This window comes from Neodiprion virginianus, chromosome 4, assembly GCF_021901495.1.
Source record: "Neodiprion virginianus isolate iyNeoVirg1 chromosome 4, iyNeoVirg1.1, whole genome shotgun sequence".
Classification (NCBI taxonomy): Eukaryota; Metazoa; Arthropoda; class Insecta; order Hymenoptera; family Diprionidae; genus Neodiprion; species Neodiprion virginianus.
Genome location: NC_060880.1, coordinates 6,627,671 through 6,645,779, shown reverse-complemented (window position 1 = coordinate 6,645,779; position 18,109 = coordinate 6,627,671). Strand labels below are relative to the sequence as shown.

The window sequence follows — 18,109 nt, the reverse complement described above, 5'->3', positions numbered from 1 at the left end:
CGAAAGAAACAATACGATCTTACAGACAATTGCAGAAAAAAAATGTTTCAATAAAATCACAAATGGCGAGGGTCAGAGGTTGGTTGGATTCTCATGGAATTCTCCAAACTCAGTTCTACTTTAAATTGGAATAAAAACTTATACCTATCATGAGAAAATTAATGTTTAATAGATTCACATGGACGTGATTTTGTGCGTAACATCTTCACTCGATTTTACCGAGTTGAATAAACTCCGGCGGAGTTTTTACCGCTACGATGCTTATTTTTAATCATCCATGGTTTGAAAATACAAGTTGTAAACGTAATTTCACGTATACGAGTCACGTGATCGAGATTTCGCAGAGATGTTTCAACAAATACGTGCAACTTGTGACAAGTAAAATTACAACGTTTCGTACTCTCGTTCCTTTTTCTTCCGTTTATTGTTATTTACTTGTTCCGCTATCGATAAGCGCTCTTCAATACCGATAAAATAAAGTTAAAAAATATACCAGTATGTATACGTATTTATATTTCATCCACTCGTCGTTTTTATATTTCTAAGATAAATATATACACACACACACACACATATATATATTATCAAGTGCGACCCAATCACGGATAAAGAAAAAAAAAAAACCGTGACCACATACATTTTACGTTCGTGGCCGCGTTTAATTAATTAACAAACGGTATTATAAGTACAGCCGGTTTTAGTACGAGGAATTAAGCGTTTATTATATTCTTATTCCTTCAATAATATTTTACGTCAGGTAACTTCTATCAGAAAATGGTGAAAATTAAACGGTTGGACAACATCTTGAATCATCAGCTACGAAAGTTTACTGTGGGAGAAAGTTTTGAAAAGCGTTGAAAAACGTAGAGAGTAAAAGAGAAGAACAGACTCTCCAAAATTCATTCACTGTATTTTCTGCTCAATCCGAGCGAGAATAATAAATAAACGTACCTGTCGCAAATTCGAAACGGCTTAGACGGTAGAAAATTGAATTGCTTTTAGAAAGTTTAGAACCATGAGTAAACATTTCGTTGAAACATACGTGGAATGAAAAATGTGTAATTCAAGATAATACATGTCAGTATATACCACGGGGATTTTTCTTCCTTATTAAACTGTAACGTTTAATCACAGCGAGCGAGAAGTAATTACGTATTCAATAATTATTCAATTTACTTTTTTTTTTTTAAACATTTTGTTACGTTCAAATTCGTTACCGATTTGAATATCGTTCAAAAAATACGGGGGGAAAAAAATATCCCCACAAGAATTTGACATTCAGGATGATTTTTTTACGTGCTTGGAAAAGAAAATAAATAAATAAATAAATAAAACAATATATTTCCAAATTCCAGATTCACCGGGATTTCTGTTTTTTTTTTGTTTTTTTTTCTTTTTCTCCCTCCCTGTCCGTCCTCCGCCATTAACGCGAGACAAGTTTGCGGCGGCGCGGCCGCCGCGTTCCGAGCTTTGCAAATTGACCGTAAGTCTCAAGGTCGTCCGGTATTCCACACGGCCGAAGATCAACGGCCTGACCATGGTGGGCCCGTCTTTCCCACTCCGCCGGGGAATGGGACCTTTCAGAAATTCAACCAACTTACCGAGGCAGGTATAAATTTGGGACCGAGGCGTGCGGGGTCCCATTATTTCGCTGTCGTTGTTGCCGGCGATCCTTTCAAGACTCGAGATGGAAACAAAGAGAGAGATCCGTGTAATAATAATCACACAAAGGATCGAAGAAAGAATTCTACCCGAATTCGTGCAAAAGCGCCGAATCGTTCTCTGTGTTCAATTAAACTTACAGAAGTTTCCCGCAATTATTGTAAAGAAAAAAATAATAAAAAAAAAAAGATAAATATTTTCACTCGTAAGATCGCGGATTTAATTTTATAATGAAAAGCTTCCGACGGAACATTTTTTTTTTTTCATTTTACAACGGTTACAACGATACGTTTCGTTGGTATAAAACAAATTGTTGTAATTTTTCCAATTGCGGATTCAGCTCGTATTGTAAATAACTTGATATAGTTCTGTTTTGTTTTTTTATTAATTTTTTTTTTTATTTATTTATTATTATCCCTTGCGGTAATTTTAACAAACGGTATATCTATAAGCGACTTGAGGATAATTTTATGGAAAACGATCAGTGTAAGTTGACATTGGAAAATATAACGTGAATCTCCTGACGATAATTACATACAAATTAGCATAAATTGAAATTTGCGATTGAAAAAAGTATTTCAATTTTCAAGGAACGTTGGTTGTTCGAACGGCTATTGAAATTCACTTTGTTTTTCACCTTCAAAGCATTCGTTCAAAAATCATTCAAATATTGTCAATATGTTGTCAATATCAATTTCTCGAATTCAGCTTCGTTTTAGAATCAAAATTCGCCTTTTTCACTCAGCGCAAAGAGGTCTTGGACGTCTTTTTCTCTCTCTCTCTCTCCATCTCTATCTCTTTCAATATCGTTTATTCATCTTCGTATACATAACTCAATCAACGCGTTATACTCAAATAGCAACCGCACTTGCGTATACATCGTATACACATATATATATGTTTGAAGTTCAAGCGTCAAGGTTAGCCGGGGTTCTTCTCCGCATAGAATTGGGAATAAATTCGATGTTAGGTATAAGGTGTATAATTCAATACGTGCCGAAATGAATTTCGCAGAAGGTCTGAACCTTCGCTCGGGCCTCGACGGAAAAAAGTTGAATGTATAAACGGACGAGAAGCAATTCGCTCCGAGCAGTTTGAATGCACAATGAATTCACAATCAGCTATGCGAGAATGATTTAAACTGTAATTAAAAGATTGCAAATATCGTCAAGTATACGAATATACATATACATATATTGTCAGGGACTTTGAACGTGCACGCGTATTAAGTATAGTTGGTTAGAAACTCCGTGTGTCCAACGTAGAGAAGAAGCGAAGGTCTTCCGAGTAATTCATCGCATTGCAGCACACAAATTCAAATTAATTATCTTCGCAGAGTCAAAACCTTGCAACGCTGACTATTGCAGAGTCTTTATAAGTCGTCGTGATCGTTCTTGGACGTTAAATTGCGAGAAGAGTACTTGACATTTGTCGAACAACGAATAGTGGAGCTGAAGTACGGAAATCGAATGAGAATAAACGTTGCGGATATAATCGGTTAAAAGCGTCTTTGGTGTCGTTTCGATTACAGTTCCTTCGGTAAGAATGGAAAATTGTAATCGAGTAACCGTGAACTTGAGTATGAAATTTCGTCGATTGCAGGATTTTTGGTGGTCTTTGAATAAAAAGTTTATTAAACTAATTCCACGTTTTTCCAGATGCTCCATCTTTATTTTTGACTGCCCCTTCATATTTTGACCGATGTAAAGCGTTCTTCGGTTATCCTAAACTCCCGAGGTGAGAAAAAATTTCAAACCCATTCGCCACTGCACATAAACACCCGACGTTTCGTCTGACAACTATTTCCAGTCCATTGTTAACATAGGCATGTCATGAATGCATCGCGTAGTAGAGTAAAAGGATATAAGGGAGAGAGTGAAAAAGATTCGAGCCTGTAAGCATCGGTCTGTAGACGATGGTTCGATTCATCCTTTCGCAGGTAAAATTTCAGGCAGACTTGTTCGGGTCCCGTGGGAGAATTTCCGGAAATTTTTCTTCCACTTCGAATATAACGCCGATCCCGATACCGCGTAGACTGAACATCACCACCTGTCGAATTGACGGCGGGGTTGGAATTCCGAAATTTTTGGAATTCTGATTTTCGTTTTTTTTTTTCATTTTTTACCACCACCCGTTGAGTAAATTATGCTGCGTGAGGATATTTTAATTTTACTCAGTCCAAATTTTTTTTTCCAAATTTCGCTCCATCGGAAATTTACTTTTCGAAACTTTGCTCTATCGTAACTTGAATTTTCGGAATCTTGGATTTCGGAACTTTGAACCATCGGCTTTCCGAAGATTCGAAACTTTGTCGTTTCGTAAAAGCTGGATTCCTTGACCTCAAGCTTTTCGCCTTCGTATAATTCGGAACTTTCCAAATTTGGAAATCCAACCTCGCCACGATGTCGAGAGCTTTTGTAAATTCCTGAGAAAGGAGGACAAGAAAAAGAAGAAGAAGAAGCTAATGATGATGATGATGATGATGATGATGATGATTATGATGGAGGAAAGAGGGTGGATAGCTTCAGAAGAAGGACGACAGCTCCCAGCCCTTTTCTGCCCTTGAGGCCCACGTCTGACGGCGGGGATCTCATCCCGTCCTTCCTTTCCTTCTCGTCCTTCTTCATTTCTTCCTTTGTGTCCGACTCGTTTAAATTCACCCCACAACCATAAAAGAGAAGACTTACTGCCTCAGTATTTCGTCGAATGCGTAAGCATGGTCGGATGACGTATTTTATACGTTGCAGATGTGAGACATGATTTTGAAACACAATCTTTCACACTGGTAGAGAAATTTCATTGTTCCACAAGTACGCGTTGTTGAAAAGAAAATGAGTATCGATTGAGTAACATTCAAACATCCGTTGCAACGACGAGAAAATCCGGTACATTAGATACAAATAACTATTCACTGTGACCGTGTAGTTAGTTGTCATACTAAGTTTTCAGAGAATTTTAAAACCGCAATCTCCTCGTTCAGTCGGCTAAAATTTTTTCGGTTATTAACAACGCCTTGACATCATTTTTTAATTGCACCAGCTCAACAAATTAACACAAAATTCGCGAAAGTAACTAGAAAAATTCAGTAAAACTCCTCTCACCGTACGTATATTATACACATATACAAAAAGTATAATAACATATAGTAAAGATTTTATCGTTTGCAAAACTATATTGTAATTAATTTTCATTTTGTAACGAGAAGCAGCGTATTCTTCGGTTAGGATGGAAAACGGAATTAATTCGTGAACCCGTTAACACAGTATGTGTAATAATTCCGTTCACCTCCATTTTTCTTCCCAACCCTTGTACAGGATGAAACAGTCTTTTCCTGACGACGAAAGGCTGGCTATCGCTGCCTGAATGATCACAGCGCTCGATTACCGAAAGCATTTTTATTTCACACCTTTCGAAAGCTATTAATAAACAAAATATTCGGATGAAACACGGTCAACTTTTCCGCCGTCGTCATCGCACAGATTCATCTAACGTACGCCAAACTTGCGAAAAACCACGCTGATCACCGACACAAATTGCACACACTCAGTGTGCGAATAAGATTTCGATTTTTGGCAGCGTTTCAATAGTTGACGCGCTACGATTCGAGGATGTCGCCTAGATATTTATACGTAATACATACATACCTGATAAACGGTGTACCGTTAACGACACGTCATTACTCCAATCTGGCTTTAGTCCTAAAATTTATTTTCCCCCCAACACGACGTATTTTTTTTATTTCCGAAGTTAATGAAATGCGGTTTCAAAGATCGAAGTACAATTAAAAAATAAAGAAAAGTTGACCGCCGAAGGGTCAAACTACGACGAAAATACAAGGTAAAGAAAAAGGAAAAATGAAAGGTAATTTTAACTCGCGTCGAATCCGTTCGAACATACATTTTTTCGAGTTCACAGTCGTGATATCGCATCGGTGTGGCAAAAGGCAGGAATTATGCATGCAACGGTTCTTTTATTATCTCAGGGCAATGAATGCCGGGCGTATAATAGAGGCTGGACGATGGCATTTAGTATAGGCAAGCAGGCGTATACCCGAGGAAAGTAGAACTCGGCGTAGCTCTTGGCTTGAACGCGGTTACATGCATCGCGTATAATACGTGTATTATCTGGGGCAGAGAGACAAGTAAGTGTTTCTCTTCAATCCTCGAGGTTCGCGTTGATGGGTGGTTGTACCGCAGGCCATAGACAACGACTACAGCGTCCAAATTGCTCGAACGATTCGAATTACCCTCATTTCGGGTTTTCATTCTTGCCAGACAGCAGCGAATTCACGTTGGATGTAAGCGGACGTCGTACAAACTAAGGACAGCTGGGATCTATTTTTCGTTTTACATTTTTTCACTCAAACCAGATCGCACATCGACGATACAAACGATCGCCGAATCTTCCGAAATTCTTTCAGTGAGATCGAGAAATAACTCGGAACCGGGGGCGGGATTGAAATTCCGATTTTTTTGCTGGCCAAACTCAAAGTAGAGAAAACAAACTTTGACGAAACATCAAAGCTTCGAATCGTCCGACGCACGACGCTCAAAGTTTCGAAAGTGCAAAAATGAGTAAATTTAAAAATCTCAAGCATCGAGATTCCGAATGATCCAAGATTTTCAGTTCTATGAATTTCCGGCTTGATGAAATTTCTTTCTTTGTTTCGGGTTTTCCATATTTTCACGTTCGGAATTCTGGTCATTCCGATTTCCGGTTCTTCTCATTCTTTACATCCACTCGCTGATTGAACTACGCTGTGTGAATATATTTTAATTTTCGGATTTTTACTCTGTCGAAACTTTACTTTTCGAAACTTTGCTCTATGGTAACTTGAATCTTCGGAATCTTTAGTTTCTCAACTTTGAACCGTCGGTTTTCCGACCACTCGAAACTTTGTTTCATAAATATTTCATTTCTTTACTTCAAGCTTCGTTACCAAATAATTCGGAATTTTGCGCTTTCGGAACTTTTCAAATTCAAATCTTAAACCCCGCCTCTCGTATTGCGTAGTCATTACAGTTTTATAAAACCCAAAAACTGTTACAACACAACAACTTGAAGTATGTAATAATATCATTACTGAAATCCATCCGAACATTTGCAAAAAAACAATTTCTATGATCTCTTCATATTGTTCGAACCGCTGCAGATTTTCAAAGCTTTTCCTGACCACAAATTAATAATGACCTGTCAGACCTTTTCACCGAGTATACAATCAAAGCCAGGTATTCTGGCGATCGCTCGTCAAAATTTACGACTCTCATTTACACGAGTACGAAGTCTAAGCTGCGCGTCCTTAAAACCGTTTCGCACCTGCCTCCGTTTTGGAGCACCTGGCTTCAGGCATATCGGTGCTAAATAAAATGCTGAAATTACCGGCAATACTGAAATTTGGGTGAGGCTGATTTTCAAATACATAGTATACCTGTGTACGTACACAAGGAGCACATAATTTGGTTGCTGGAGTTCTCGTAGAGTCTTTAGAAATGAAGTAAAAATTCGCTGAATGTGTTTAGCACCGTGATGGGTGGTCTGCGAAACGGTTTCGCCGTCCTTTCGTTCGAAAACACAAAACTCTGATAACTACGCGGTTAACTTTTCAAAGTTTTTGACCGTTGGGCGGTAAAATCAAACGAAAGCAAGCCAAGTTTACTCAATTTAACGTAGGAGGATGGTGAAACTTCGTAAGTTTGTTTCTAAAAAAAGAAACCTGAATTTCTTTTACCTTCACATATTTCAGAAATTTATCAAAAATGTGTTAAGGTAGAAAAAAAAAACAGCTTGCAAAATCACTTCAAACTTCTTCATTTTTCAATAGCTATTTATTACAAGGTTGAAGTCAGCGTATAGTATAACGTTACAAGGTGACTAAAGGTTGGGAGAAAAATCACTGTTTTGGATCTTCGGAATAACTTTGAACAAATTGCCTCTGCAAAATATGACTATTTTAATGCTGCATCACGGTTTACTCTATTTTCAAGCGATCTTAACGTTGCGAAGTAGGTGTCGAATTTTCCTTCAAACTTAGCGTTACAATATACGTGACGAACTTGAACCTCGTCAACTCGCGTCAGTGAATGGGACAAATTTCATCAATCAGCTAGAAAATTGAGGCACAATAATTCCCGGTACTGTTGTGGCATGTTCAACCGTCTCAAGTAGGCAACATGTATCATAACGCGGGTGTTGAGACTTAATGTAACATCCATAACCTACAATGTCAGTGAAAACTAAATATAAACTACAACATACTTTAGTGCTGACACATTGGACGACGGGTGAACTTAACTGGTTAAGTTACAGTTAGATACGTGTGTGTGTGTGTGTAAACTTGACAAACGGTTTCATTCCTACAGCGATGACAACTTGTGGATAATTTAAATAGACGAAGGCAAAAAGTTCGACGCTGAAATCTCTAATCACTTGAAGTTAGTTGTGATTTTATCACGAATGCATATCAGACTTGGTTTATTCATGCATTATATAGGTGTTTCTATTTTCCACGTGTGGCATCAAAAGTACTTGAGAAATGTAATTTTTTTTTTTCACTAACGAGATGAAGCTGAGTACAAAATCCGATTTTAGCCTCTTCGGTATAAAACGAGCATTGCGTATACGCTGCATCTTCAGCAATTTTTCATTCAAAGGAACATATAACAGTGTGACGAAAGCCTCGTTATTCCAGTTTTCGAGACAACAATGAGTAATATTCAAGGATAATAATTACGGGTAGAGGTCGTGGTACGAACATACCTATATACATACGTACGATGACAGAAAAGCCTGAGCAAACCACGTTGCTAATCTGCCCGAGTACATATCGTTATAAATTCCCGACAACAACGACGACGTTACTTGTTTACCATTTACCGTCGTTCTCGTTTATTCTCTCATGACATATCTCTTCACTTTCTTTTTCCTTTTCCTTTGTCTCTCATGCTTGAGGAGAATCCTAACCTAACCTAACGTAACGTAACCTGAGCTAAGGTAACCTAACCATCACTATTCTACAAGTTTCATGACAGTAGAGCTAAACACAGAGATCATATTGAAGTTAGTAACGTTACCGTAACGATTCATGCTGAGGAAAACCGTTATTTCGTGATTTTGGAATTGTCTGACGTTGAGTAAACCGTAATAAAAGAAAACACACTCATATTTCGAAACCTTGGTTGCTTTAAAGTCGTAGTGACATTAAGAAAATAGTGATTTTTTCCCCAATGTTTCGTTACGACAACGTTGCTAACTTCAACGTCGTAAAGAGAGTGCAGGTTTCTTATGCACCTGTTCTCGTTCGTTTTCTTATTTTCATTTCTCACGACTGCGCTGCACCTCGACACGACGAATGAAGGACGTTATACGGATAATAATCAGCGTAAACAGTCGCGACAAACACGTAAATACGTCGAATGGGTGCTTAACAGTTGCGAGAAAGGCGTTTAGTCAAGACCCGACGTTTAAAAGCAGAGGAATCGCAGCTTCTTTTTCTCAATAATGGTAAGCCACATTTCTCGATGTTCGAGGCACCATTTTAACATCGAACCTGATTATTTTCAGATTTTCATGCAAAACGGCAAACAGAATTCCTGGTTCCTTTGTCTTATGGAGTATAGTGCACTACAGATCAGTTTCCGATATCCTTCGGCAAGTAGTCACTAAATACTTAGCAACGATTGTCTAGGAATGACGGTGATTGCGCATAGACGTAAATCGAGAACTTGACTAGACGATCCATGGGATAATTGAGAAAACTTTGGGAAGCGCGAAAGAACGATGATGTGAGTGAAGTTGGTCGAGTTTTGGTTGAATCGGTCAACGCGATGACAAGTGAGGCTCGACTCGCTGCAACGTTCGGACATGTGAGTCAAAACTTTGTTTGACCAGATTTAAACACAGGGACGTGTAGAGATATAGGGGGCGTAGTAGAAAGATAGAGGTTACGTACCGTGCCAGGGCCATCCTGACATGAGATAATCCAGATATAGACGTCGGTAAGGTATCCAGTATTGTGACCGACGATATCTCACTTCTTGCCACATACACACGACATGTAAAAACACGGTATTTTTCTTCTTTTCAACAAAACGTCCGTGTATCTTCTTTTGATATAATATTATTTTGAAAAACCTGCACCACCTTTATTATCCGTGCTACTTTTCTTCTTCTTCTTCTTCTTCTTCTTACTATTATTATTAATATTATTGTTATATGTCACTGACTACCCACGTCCTTTGCAACGCTACGCCTCTCTTCAATCTTCTCATAAATCAACGTTTAAACATAGAAACAACAAACGATGAAACATTGGCAAAGAAAAAAAAAAAAAAAAAAAAAAAAACGAATCAACAACCGGTTTCAGGCTTTGCAATCAATCGAGCAGCGAGAGTCCTGTACTACTACTTAACACACCGATCCGAATGAAGAACAAACAAATGGGGATGAAAAAAACGCGAATTAACTAAAAGGAGCGTGATTTACGACAGCACAACGAAACCGATAAAAACTGAGAACTGTATTATCGCCTGCCTGCCCGCCTGGCTGTAGCTGGTCCTCCTCCTCATTCCGGCACTTTGGTCACCATATCATTGAACAACGACGATCGGTGGGCGCTAAGCGGCTCGGAGGCGAGAGCAACTGAGACTTGTCCACCAACTCCGGACACTGCGCTGGCTCGACTGAAACTGGTTGAGAAACGGGCGCCCGGCGCCCCCACTTCGAGGGGCCCCGATTCGTCCGTTTCCGTATCGCTTCGGGCGGCTTCGGCTCGGCCTCGTCTCCCCCACGTGACCCCGCTAACGGCTTCCTCCCCTCCCCGCCAGCGTCGGTCGTTCCAGGGAGCGAATCGCACGGGCCAGGGACGACGCTCACAGGAAATAGACAGGCGAGGGCCACTCGATTCTGGGCGAGTGTTTAGTCGGTAGGAAGGTAGAGCCGACAGCCGGGCCGACGTGCACAGTCGAACCCCTTTGGCTGGTCGGAATTCGATGATGGATAATCCGGCGGATTTTACGAGGCGAAGCTTCCGAGCAACTGGCTTTTCGAAAGCCCGTCGAGATTAATTTTATTTGCAAAAATCCGTGTTGTCCAAAAGAATTATCGAACTAACCCTTGTGCCGCACACCAAGGTCAGAATGAAATAGGTAAAGGGTATCCCATAATTTTTTCAACTTATTCGAATCAATGTCTACGTTTCTGCGCAATTACTTTTGGTATGGGGTATCCGGCAGAGGTATTATACACGGGCGGTGTGCAGCGTAAGGGTTGATATTGAATTCGAACTTTGCTAGTGACGACGAGGGAAAAAGTCACATCAGCCTACCATATCTTTTCACCGAAACATCCGTATTAGTTCCTACGATTCGAATGAAAAGTAGCTGTTTTTATGTACGAACGAATTTCCCACAAATGACCTACTTGTGAAGCAGTCATTTACGATTGAAATTGGCTATTGTTTGTCAGAATAGAGAAACGAACTGTACGAATGTTTCGGTGAAATTGTAGTATAGTAATTAGGTTTCTCTATCTCTGTTGAAAAAAAAGGTGTTTATAATTGAAATCCAGCGTTTTAAACTTCTTCACTGGATCGGATTCGTTGACACATTTTATACCCTTATTTTGTCACGTTTTTGTTTGAATACCTTTTTTTGATCTCACTGTACGCCCGAACGTAATTAATGACAACGCGTTGCGAGGCCTCAAATTATTGGAGTTTAAACAGCAGAAGGGACGTACGATTACAGACAATTGGGCACATCACCTGATCATGACAGGAATTGAAACCTCGGAAAAAATGTCCCGATTGGTATTTTCCAAACAACATTCACCGCACAGGCAGTTCTCTCGGCTGTTTGGACGAGGTTCAGCGAAATCGCGAGCTTCGCGCAGTTGGCATCGATATTCGAAGAGTCATAGAATTTGCATTCTTCTAAAAGGACTAACTTGCAAACCACGTGACATTACCATCGGTCGTTAAAAGCGTCGTGGATATAATATACTTGCTATGGTTCAGTAATTACTCGAGCTCTTTAACGGGCCAAAAATCCCTAGACGATGACAATCAAATTGGACCGTTCTAACCTTGCCCAATTTATGGTGAAACGATTTATGGTTAATGGGTTGGATCGTTGAGACGATGGTTCGACTGTATAACCAACTGGCAAGGCAATGCGCGTGTATGCTTCTTTTGTCGACAATTTCGAGGGGGCGAGAGAAGGGGGATGAACGGAGGGACGGGCCTCTGACTGTGTGGTGTATCCAGCGCTTTGTATATGAACACCCATTCGGTCCTCCGCGTCCGCCATAAAATACTTAAATTAAATTATATCAGCGGATCAACGTGCTTCTGTGTAGGTTGCACGCATATTGTCAATTGAGCGTAGACGCACCCAGGTATCAAGGTTAATTTTTCTTTCTTTCGAAGCATGCGGGGGAGAAATCGGAATCAACCATAACGTGGGTTACACGATTGTTTGACCTCTGAGAATTTCAATATCCAATTATTCGGTAATCCTTTTTCATATGTAACACCTTACACACGGTGTACAGTGTTCTTGAAAACTATCCTTGAATTTTTCTTGTGTCCTGGAAATATTCTATTTTCAAAGTCCCTGAATAACCTGAAGATGTTCTTTAATTTGATACAGATTTTTTACTGAACACCATGTTATAATGTCATGCTCGCGGTACGATGTTCCGAGTTGTCGGTGTATGTCGATTTTCTACTTGGTATCAGGTATCGATTCGCATCAAATTTTCTATATACATATTACTTTGCAAAATTTCACCATTATACATAAACATTAATCATACATTATTATTATTATTATTATTATACTCTACATAGTCATGAGTGTTCCATGCGTATTCCTAGTGGAAAAATGACTACCAACAAAGGGAGAGGGAATTGGAAAATGAAACGAAAGTTATACGGAACGGTCACAAATGTGGCTGATCGACGATTTTCCATCATTGAACACAAAATTCCGCGTGAATAAGCAAAACGCGTATAGACAGTTTCAAACGGATAGGGAAATACGGGTCGTGCCTCGGATTAAGTATGAATTGTGCGACATTTTCGAGCAGGTATACTGGTTCAGAGAAAGAGACAAAGGAACGCCCATGAGTGCAGTGTCAAGTATAATAGAAACAACGAAACGCGTGAATTAATAGTTACACAGAAAGTTACGATAGAATTGTTTCGTAAAACAAGATGGCGAAAAAACAACGAAACACTATAATACTGCCCATTATGTACTTGGATCCGGACGAGTTTGCTAAAATTCGCAATATCTTCTCGAACGCGTACAAGCCTATTTAGTTTTCCAAAAAGACTTTACTTAACTTGACTCAACTTAGCACTTAAGCAAACTCTTATTTCTTCTGCTCGTCGTTAATCTTAGTTCAATAGTTAGGTTAATTCTATCTCACCGTTCTTATCCCTTGGTTGGTGTGCAAAGGGAACTTGTCCGAGGAACACAATAAGCGAACATTATTATCACCATTATTATTTAATAACCTAAAATTTGGCGTACAAATTTTCCTGAATCGTTCCTATACTCCAATTACAAGGCCCCGCGTATTAGCCCCTAAAGAAAAGAATGAATTAAGAAGAGTCACATAGTCCGTATAGGTATAATAAAAAATTAACCAGCAACGACGATCGTTGACGTTATTTAAAACATGAAACACTCCCAACGAGTCCCCGACATTCCTCGTTTCTGCTTGCCGTTAAAAAGAAACCTTACAGCACACGATCGGTGCCTTTTTGCATACCGGCTTTAGAACGCGACCGCGGATAAGAACGGGGCTTCGGTGGGCCTTGAGACGGCCCTGGCTGGCCGCGGCGAGCCTCCGGACTATCCGTCGAAGCCCAGCCTCCTTCTGATACAGACGGGTCCACGCGTTGTGTGTGCGTGGGCTGTTTCACGACACGCGGGGCTCCGGTGCGCCTTGAACCCGTCCTCTCCTGCATCTGCTTGGCTATCAAATGTGGTCGGAGGTTTGTGAGACAGGTTAGAAGCTCGCTAACTTTCCGCCCTTGGGGCTGTCGCAGGGGCGATGGGGGGGGGGGGGGGGGGGGCTCTCGGAAACGTATGGATCGAATGGGAGGTAAACGCGTTCGAAGTGGTTCAAGAATTAAGAAACGAATGCGAGCGAGAAGTTATCGAGCTTCTACTGTATCCGTTACAAGATTCTGATCGTTTTAAACAAAGCTAGGCCGTCTCGAATATACCGTTTCTCTGCATCAGGAATGTGGAGCGTCGCGAGAGGCCGTTTGAAGGCTACGGGATATATCGACGCCGATATCCGCCTATGGCAAACTTGTCAAAGTATTTGCGCAGAGTTGTACAGTATTTGTTGTTGGTATCCAAATAATTTTGATACTTGGGAGTGTATTTTCAAATAGTTTGAAATTATTGCTAGCCAGTCGAAGATATTTCCCGTCAAACTTTGTTGGAAAGAAATGTATAATCTACGAATGTAATGTCGTAGTAACACTATTCGATACACTAATCGTCGTACTTTAAAATACGGCATAATTCGTGCTGCGTACGCATCGTTGACACATTTTTGTAAACGACCGACAGTCGAAAGTTTTTTTATCTTTATATTTCAGTTGAATAACTAAAAACGAGTATTTTTAAACAAGCATATCGAAAGTGTAACTATACATATACGTCAATATTAAAGCCATTATATGAACCAATTATTAAAGTTAAAACGCGCGGGTGTAATACAAAGTTGAATGAAAATTTTAATAAACTTGCTAACTTTGACTGGTGAATAAAAGGAACGTATTTTGAAATGTGCTCTTTCTATACAAGCATTTCTAGGATAATTGAATTTGAAAGTATGTTAACGATATTTGAAACACTGCGTAAGAAGTATTTTTTAAAAATTTCTCACCCAGTGTATACTGCGCTAATTGAACACTGAGAAAAATTTCATTTGTTGCAGTAACTAGAAAAATTCAGTAAAACAGGTATCATTAAAAAAACTGTTTGAATATTGTTGAAATTACGAAAAACAAGGTACACGTAACCAATTGCAACGCAAAATCAGTTTCTTCGATTTACTCTACTTTTTTAGTTAAACAAGGCTTTAACGTCAATTTATCGTTGCACGAGCGTTAAATGTTCGCAACAGTTGCGAGAAAATATAGCAACAGCGATCGTAACGAGAATGAATAGTAACGGCTACTAAACTTTCCGGTAACAGCTGGAAAACTAATTTTCATTTCCTACCTTGAACTATATTTTTCGATTGTGGTAAAAAATGAAAATAGTTAAGGGCCGAGCGGTAACCGGAACTAAAAATTTCTCTCCGTGTAAATTATATTCGACACGAAGGAAGGATTTTCTTTGAAACTTTCACGGTGAAAACGAGCGACTAGCTCGTTGGTATGCTTTGTACAGCGCCGCGATAACCCGACAGGTGCGAATCCGTACCTAAGCCAGCGTCCTTGCCGAATATGATTTAGGAACCCAGGTTATATTTCACAGCAATTTTTATGACGACCCGGAAAACGTGGCGCTTGTTTACGAGTTTATCGGCACAAATAAAACGTGCTGATATATGGGCAGTTTGAAAGCAATAGAACATCAGCAATAGCTCTTAATCATCCAGCGAAGGTGCGATTATTCCAATTACGACATGTTTGTACAGAGAATTTTGTTCACGTTGGTATGGCGCGATGCTAGGCGACGTCGCGACCATGAATTCATGACCTATGAATACACTTGGATATGCGAGGTAGACTGAAAGAAACGGCATTGGAAAAGCGTGGCTTTGTTTCAACTGGCTTAAATTTTCTTATCGTTAGTCGATTGTAATATTCGTACAAAGTTCATTCTACTCCCGAATGTCCGGCGGTAACGTCTAACTACAAGTACATACACGATAACACCAAAGTTATTTTACGTACTAATTAGTGTTTATGTAAAACTTGAATGACTCGAGTCATTCCACCTCATGAGAATCAAATACAGGTAAGTAGTAAACACTAATCAACTACTTTTATTCAATTAGACGGGCAGTTAAATTTTACGATACCGTTCTACTTGCCGAAGGACGCGGTAATTCTCCTTGACTCCAACTAGATTAGTTTGTAGTCGAGTCAAACGACGATCATTTCGACGCAAGATAATTTATTCGAAGCAAGCATTGTCTCCTAAATTCTTCGATTATCGATTCGTTACAACTCGCATTACGAGTTCAGATACAACCAGACGCTAGGAATTTCGATAACGTAGAAAACCTTGGCAGTGTAGGCAGTCGACACGTGGAGTTACAGGGCCGTGCCTAAGGTTGTAAGCAGGTTGGGCAAAAATTTTTCATAATATTCCCACGTGAAAGTCTTCCGCCATGGTACGCGGTCTTTGTTTTTTACCATCATTTTTCATACCCGGATTCATCAAGGTTTTACCGAACGAACGAACGGTGAGAAAAACCTCGTGACGCCATTACCGAATATATACAAACAGATTTCGGTGACGGCTGTGTGTTCGCCTTTGGAACCGTCAAGCGGGTCGTCCAAGGCCGATAGACTCGGAAGGGTTTCACGCTCCGTGTCTCTGACGTAACGCATAAATTGTAACGGTTTTAGGTATCGGCATACCGTTTGTAAAAGTGGTCAATTTTTCACAACCTTCGCCGGTATTTGTTTTCTTTATTTCTCCTCTTCTTCCGAATCACTTTCACACAGGACTGGATCAGCTTTTCACGGTTGTTCAGTTTTCAAACGATACTTTGATGCCTCTCGGTCTCGATGTTCCAAGTAAATATCTCGAAAAATGTGAAAAAGCTTTTTTCATGCCGCGTTCAAGCGTGCGCTTTACAGCTCAGGTATCAGATTTGGATCGTTTTAGACGAGATGCAGCCTTGAGTTTCCGGAATACTAGACATGAAAATCCCATACACTTGTGGTCCTTGTTGAGAGTGTGTTCGGAGGGAAAGGAAAGAGTAGACTTCCTGGTGCTACGGGTATCGATTAATACGGTAGTAGCTGTACATTAATCTAATTCACTTCCAAGTTTTGCTTCAACGAACATGGCATGGTTTTAAACAGTTCTATCCACTTCTCTATTTTCTTAACACAAAAAGCGCCAACGATCGACTACTTTTCGTCAAAACGGTAAATTTATTTAACGCGTAACACGCGTGCTGCGGGTATTGAAATAATTACTGCCGGAAAGAATGAATCAGACGTCGTCGTTGTCGGAAGTACTCGCAAAACACGACTCGACTCTAAGACAACACGTGAATTTGTGCACAACACACACGCATGGATATCAATATCACGTCACGTCGTCAAAGTCATGTTTTCTACCAATGTGCTCACACCACAATAATCGCTCTATATATGCGAGAGGTGGGAGTTTTGTTTGACGTTTTCCATTGTCCGATTTGTCATTAGGCTCTTTGTGGCCATAACCTTGGTATATACATTTGTATGATTAATCATCACAAACATGGGACATACGGCGTGGTGTATAATGGGCACATAAGGAACGTTCCACGCGTACAAGTATGCGCGTACGTAACGAGATACATTTGCTCGTTCCCTTGCTTCAGATGGTAACTCTATACTCTCATTCACCGAGAACACGCCTGTATCCACTTCTGTTATTTCTTTGACTTATTTTTTTTTAATTTCTTCTCTTTTCTTTCTTTTTCGTTTGCGTCGTTATAAGCATTATCCCGCAGTGTCGACTGTCGTTCGATCGTATCGAGTTAGATTCACACGCCTATAGACACGATCCATACCTCATCGTAACCACTGTCTATACGCAGTGCATCCACGTAGGTATGTATATATATATACTATAGCATATATGCAGCAATAACTCCAAGAATCAAGTGCAAATGTACAAAATAATGCATAATGTGCTTCGAGCGTTGGAACAAAGCCGCAGGCAAACATCGGACGCGATGTTCTTTGAATATACTTCCGTCCATGGCTCTCACGCAAGGGTTACATATTTCCGGTTCTGCTTGGTTGGTGCATTTGCAATTAATTCCAACATTGGAATAGCTCAGCGTCATCCAAGAATCTACGTTACGAGGGGCGGCTGATCACCAGGGCATGGGCACTTGTTACTATCCTTCACAAGTTATTCAAAAGGTTTGAACCAAAGGGCTACCACAACAATGGGAGAAACGTTATAGAGGATGAAATTCCTTTTAGTTTCATTCTTGATTTTAAGCAGCGCCTTCTCGTGACTTCTTTTGAGATAAAATTATTCACGGATCAAAAAAATTCGTACGTGTAAAACATAGCATCGCTGATATATCAGTATATTTGAGAATTGGAGTATAGAAGTAATTCATAAGTTGTTAAGAGGGGGACAGAGATCGCCGTAAATATTAAATTGCCAACCACTTCAGTGATGATATAAAATATTTTGTAACGTCATTATAGTGGAAACCGTTATTATGTTGGCTA

The 18,109-nt window shown here is 39.9% G+C and overlaps 2 protein-coding genes and 1 long non-coding RNA gene across 3 annotated transcripts in view; 1 reads left to right on the top strand and 2 right to left on the bottom strand.

Moving 5' to 3' along the window:
• Nucleotides 1–9,978, bottom strand: part of LOC124303820 (protein roadkill) — a 36,566-nt gene extending 26,588 nt beyond the window's left edge. The window contains exon 1 of the mRNA XM_046761534.1: nt 9,611–9,978. Coding sequence (XP_046617490.1) covers nt 9,611–9,624 — 14 coding nt within the window. The 5' untranslated portion in view covers nt 9,625–9,978. The remainder of the gene's footprint in view (nt 1–9,610) is intronic.
• LOC124303819 (origin recognition complex subunit 2) overlaps nt 1–18,109 on the bottom strand; it is a 143,773-nt gene that overhangs the window by 8,985 nt on the left and 116,679 nt on the right. The gene's annotated exons all lie outside the window — the stretch shown is intronic.
• LOC124303825 (uncharacterized) lies at nt 8,623–13,146 on the top strand. The gene is made up of 3 exons (XR_006907999.1): nt 8,623–9,162; nt 9,223–9,524; nt 10,025–13,146. It is a non-coding gene; the product is annotated as an uncharacterized LOC124303825 (long non-coding RNA).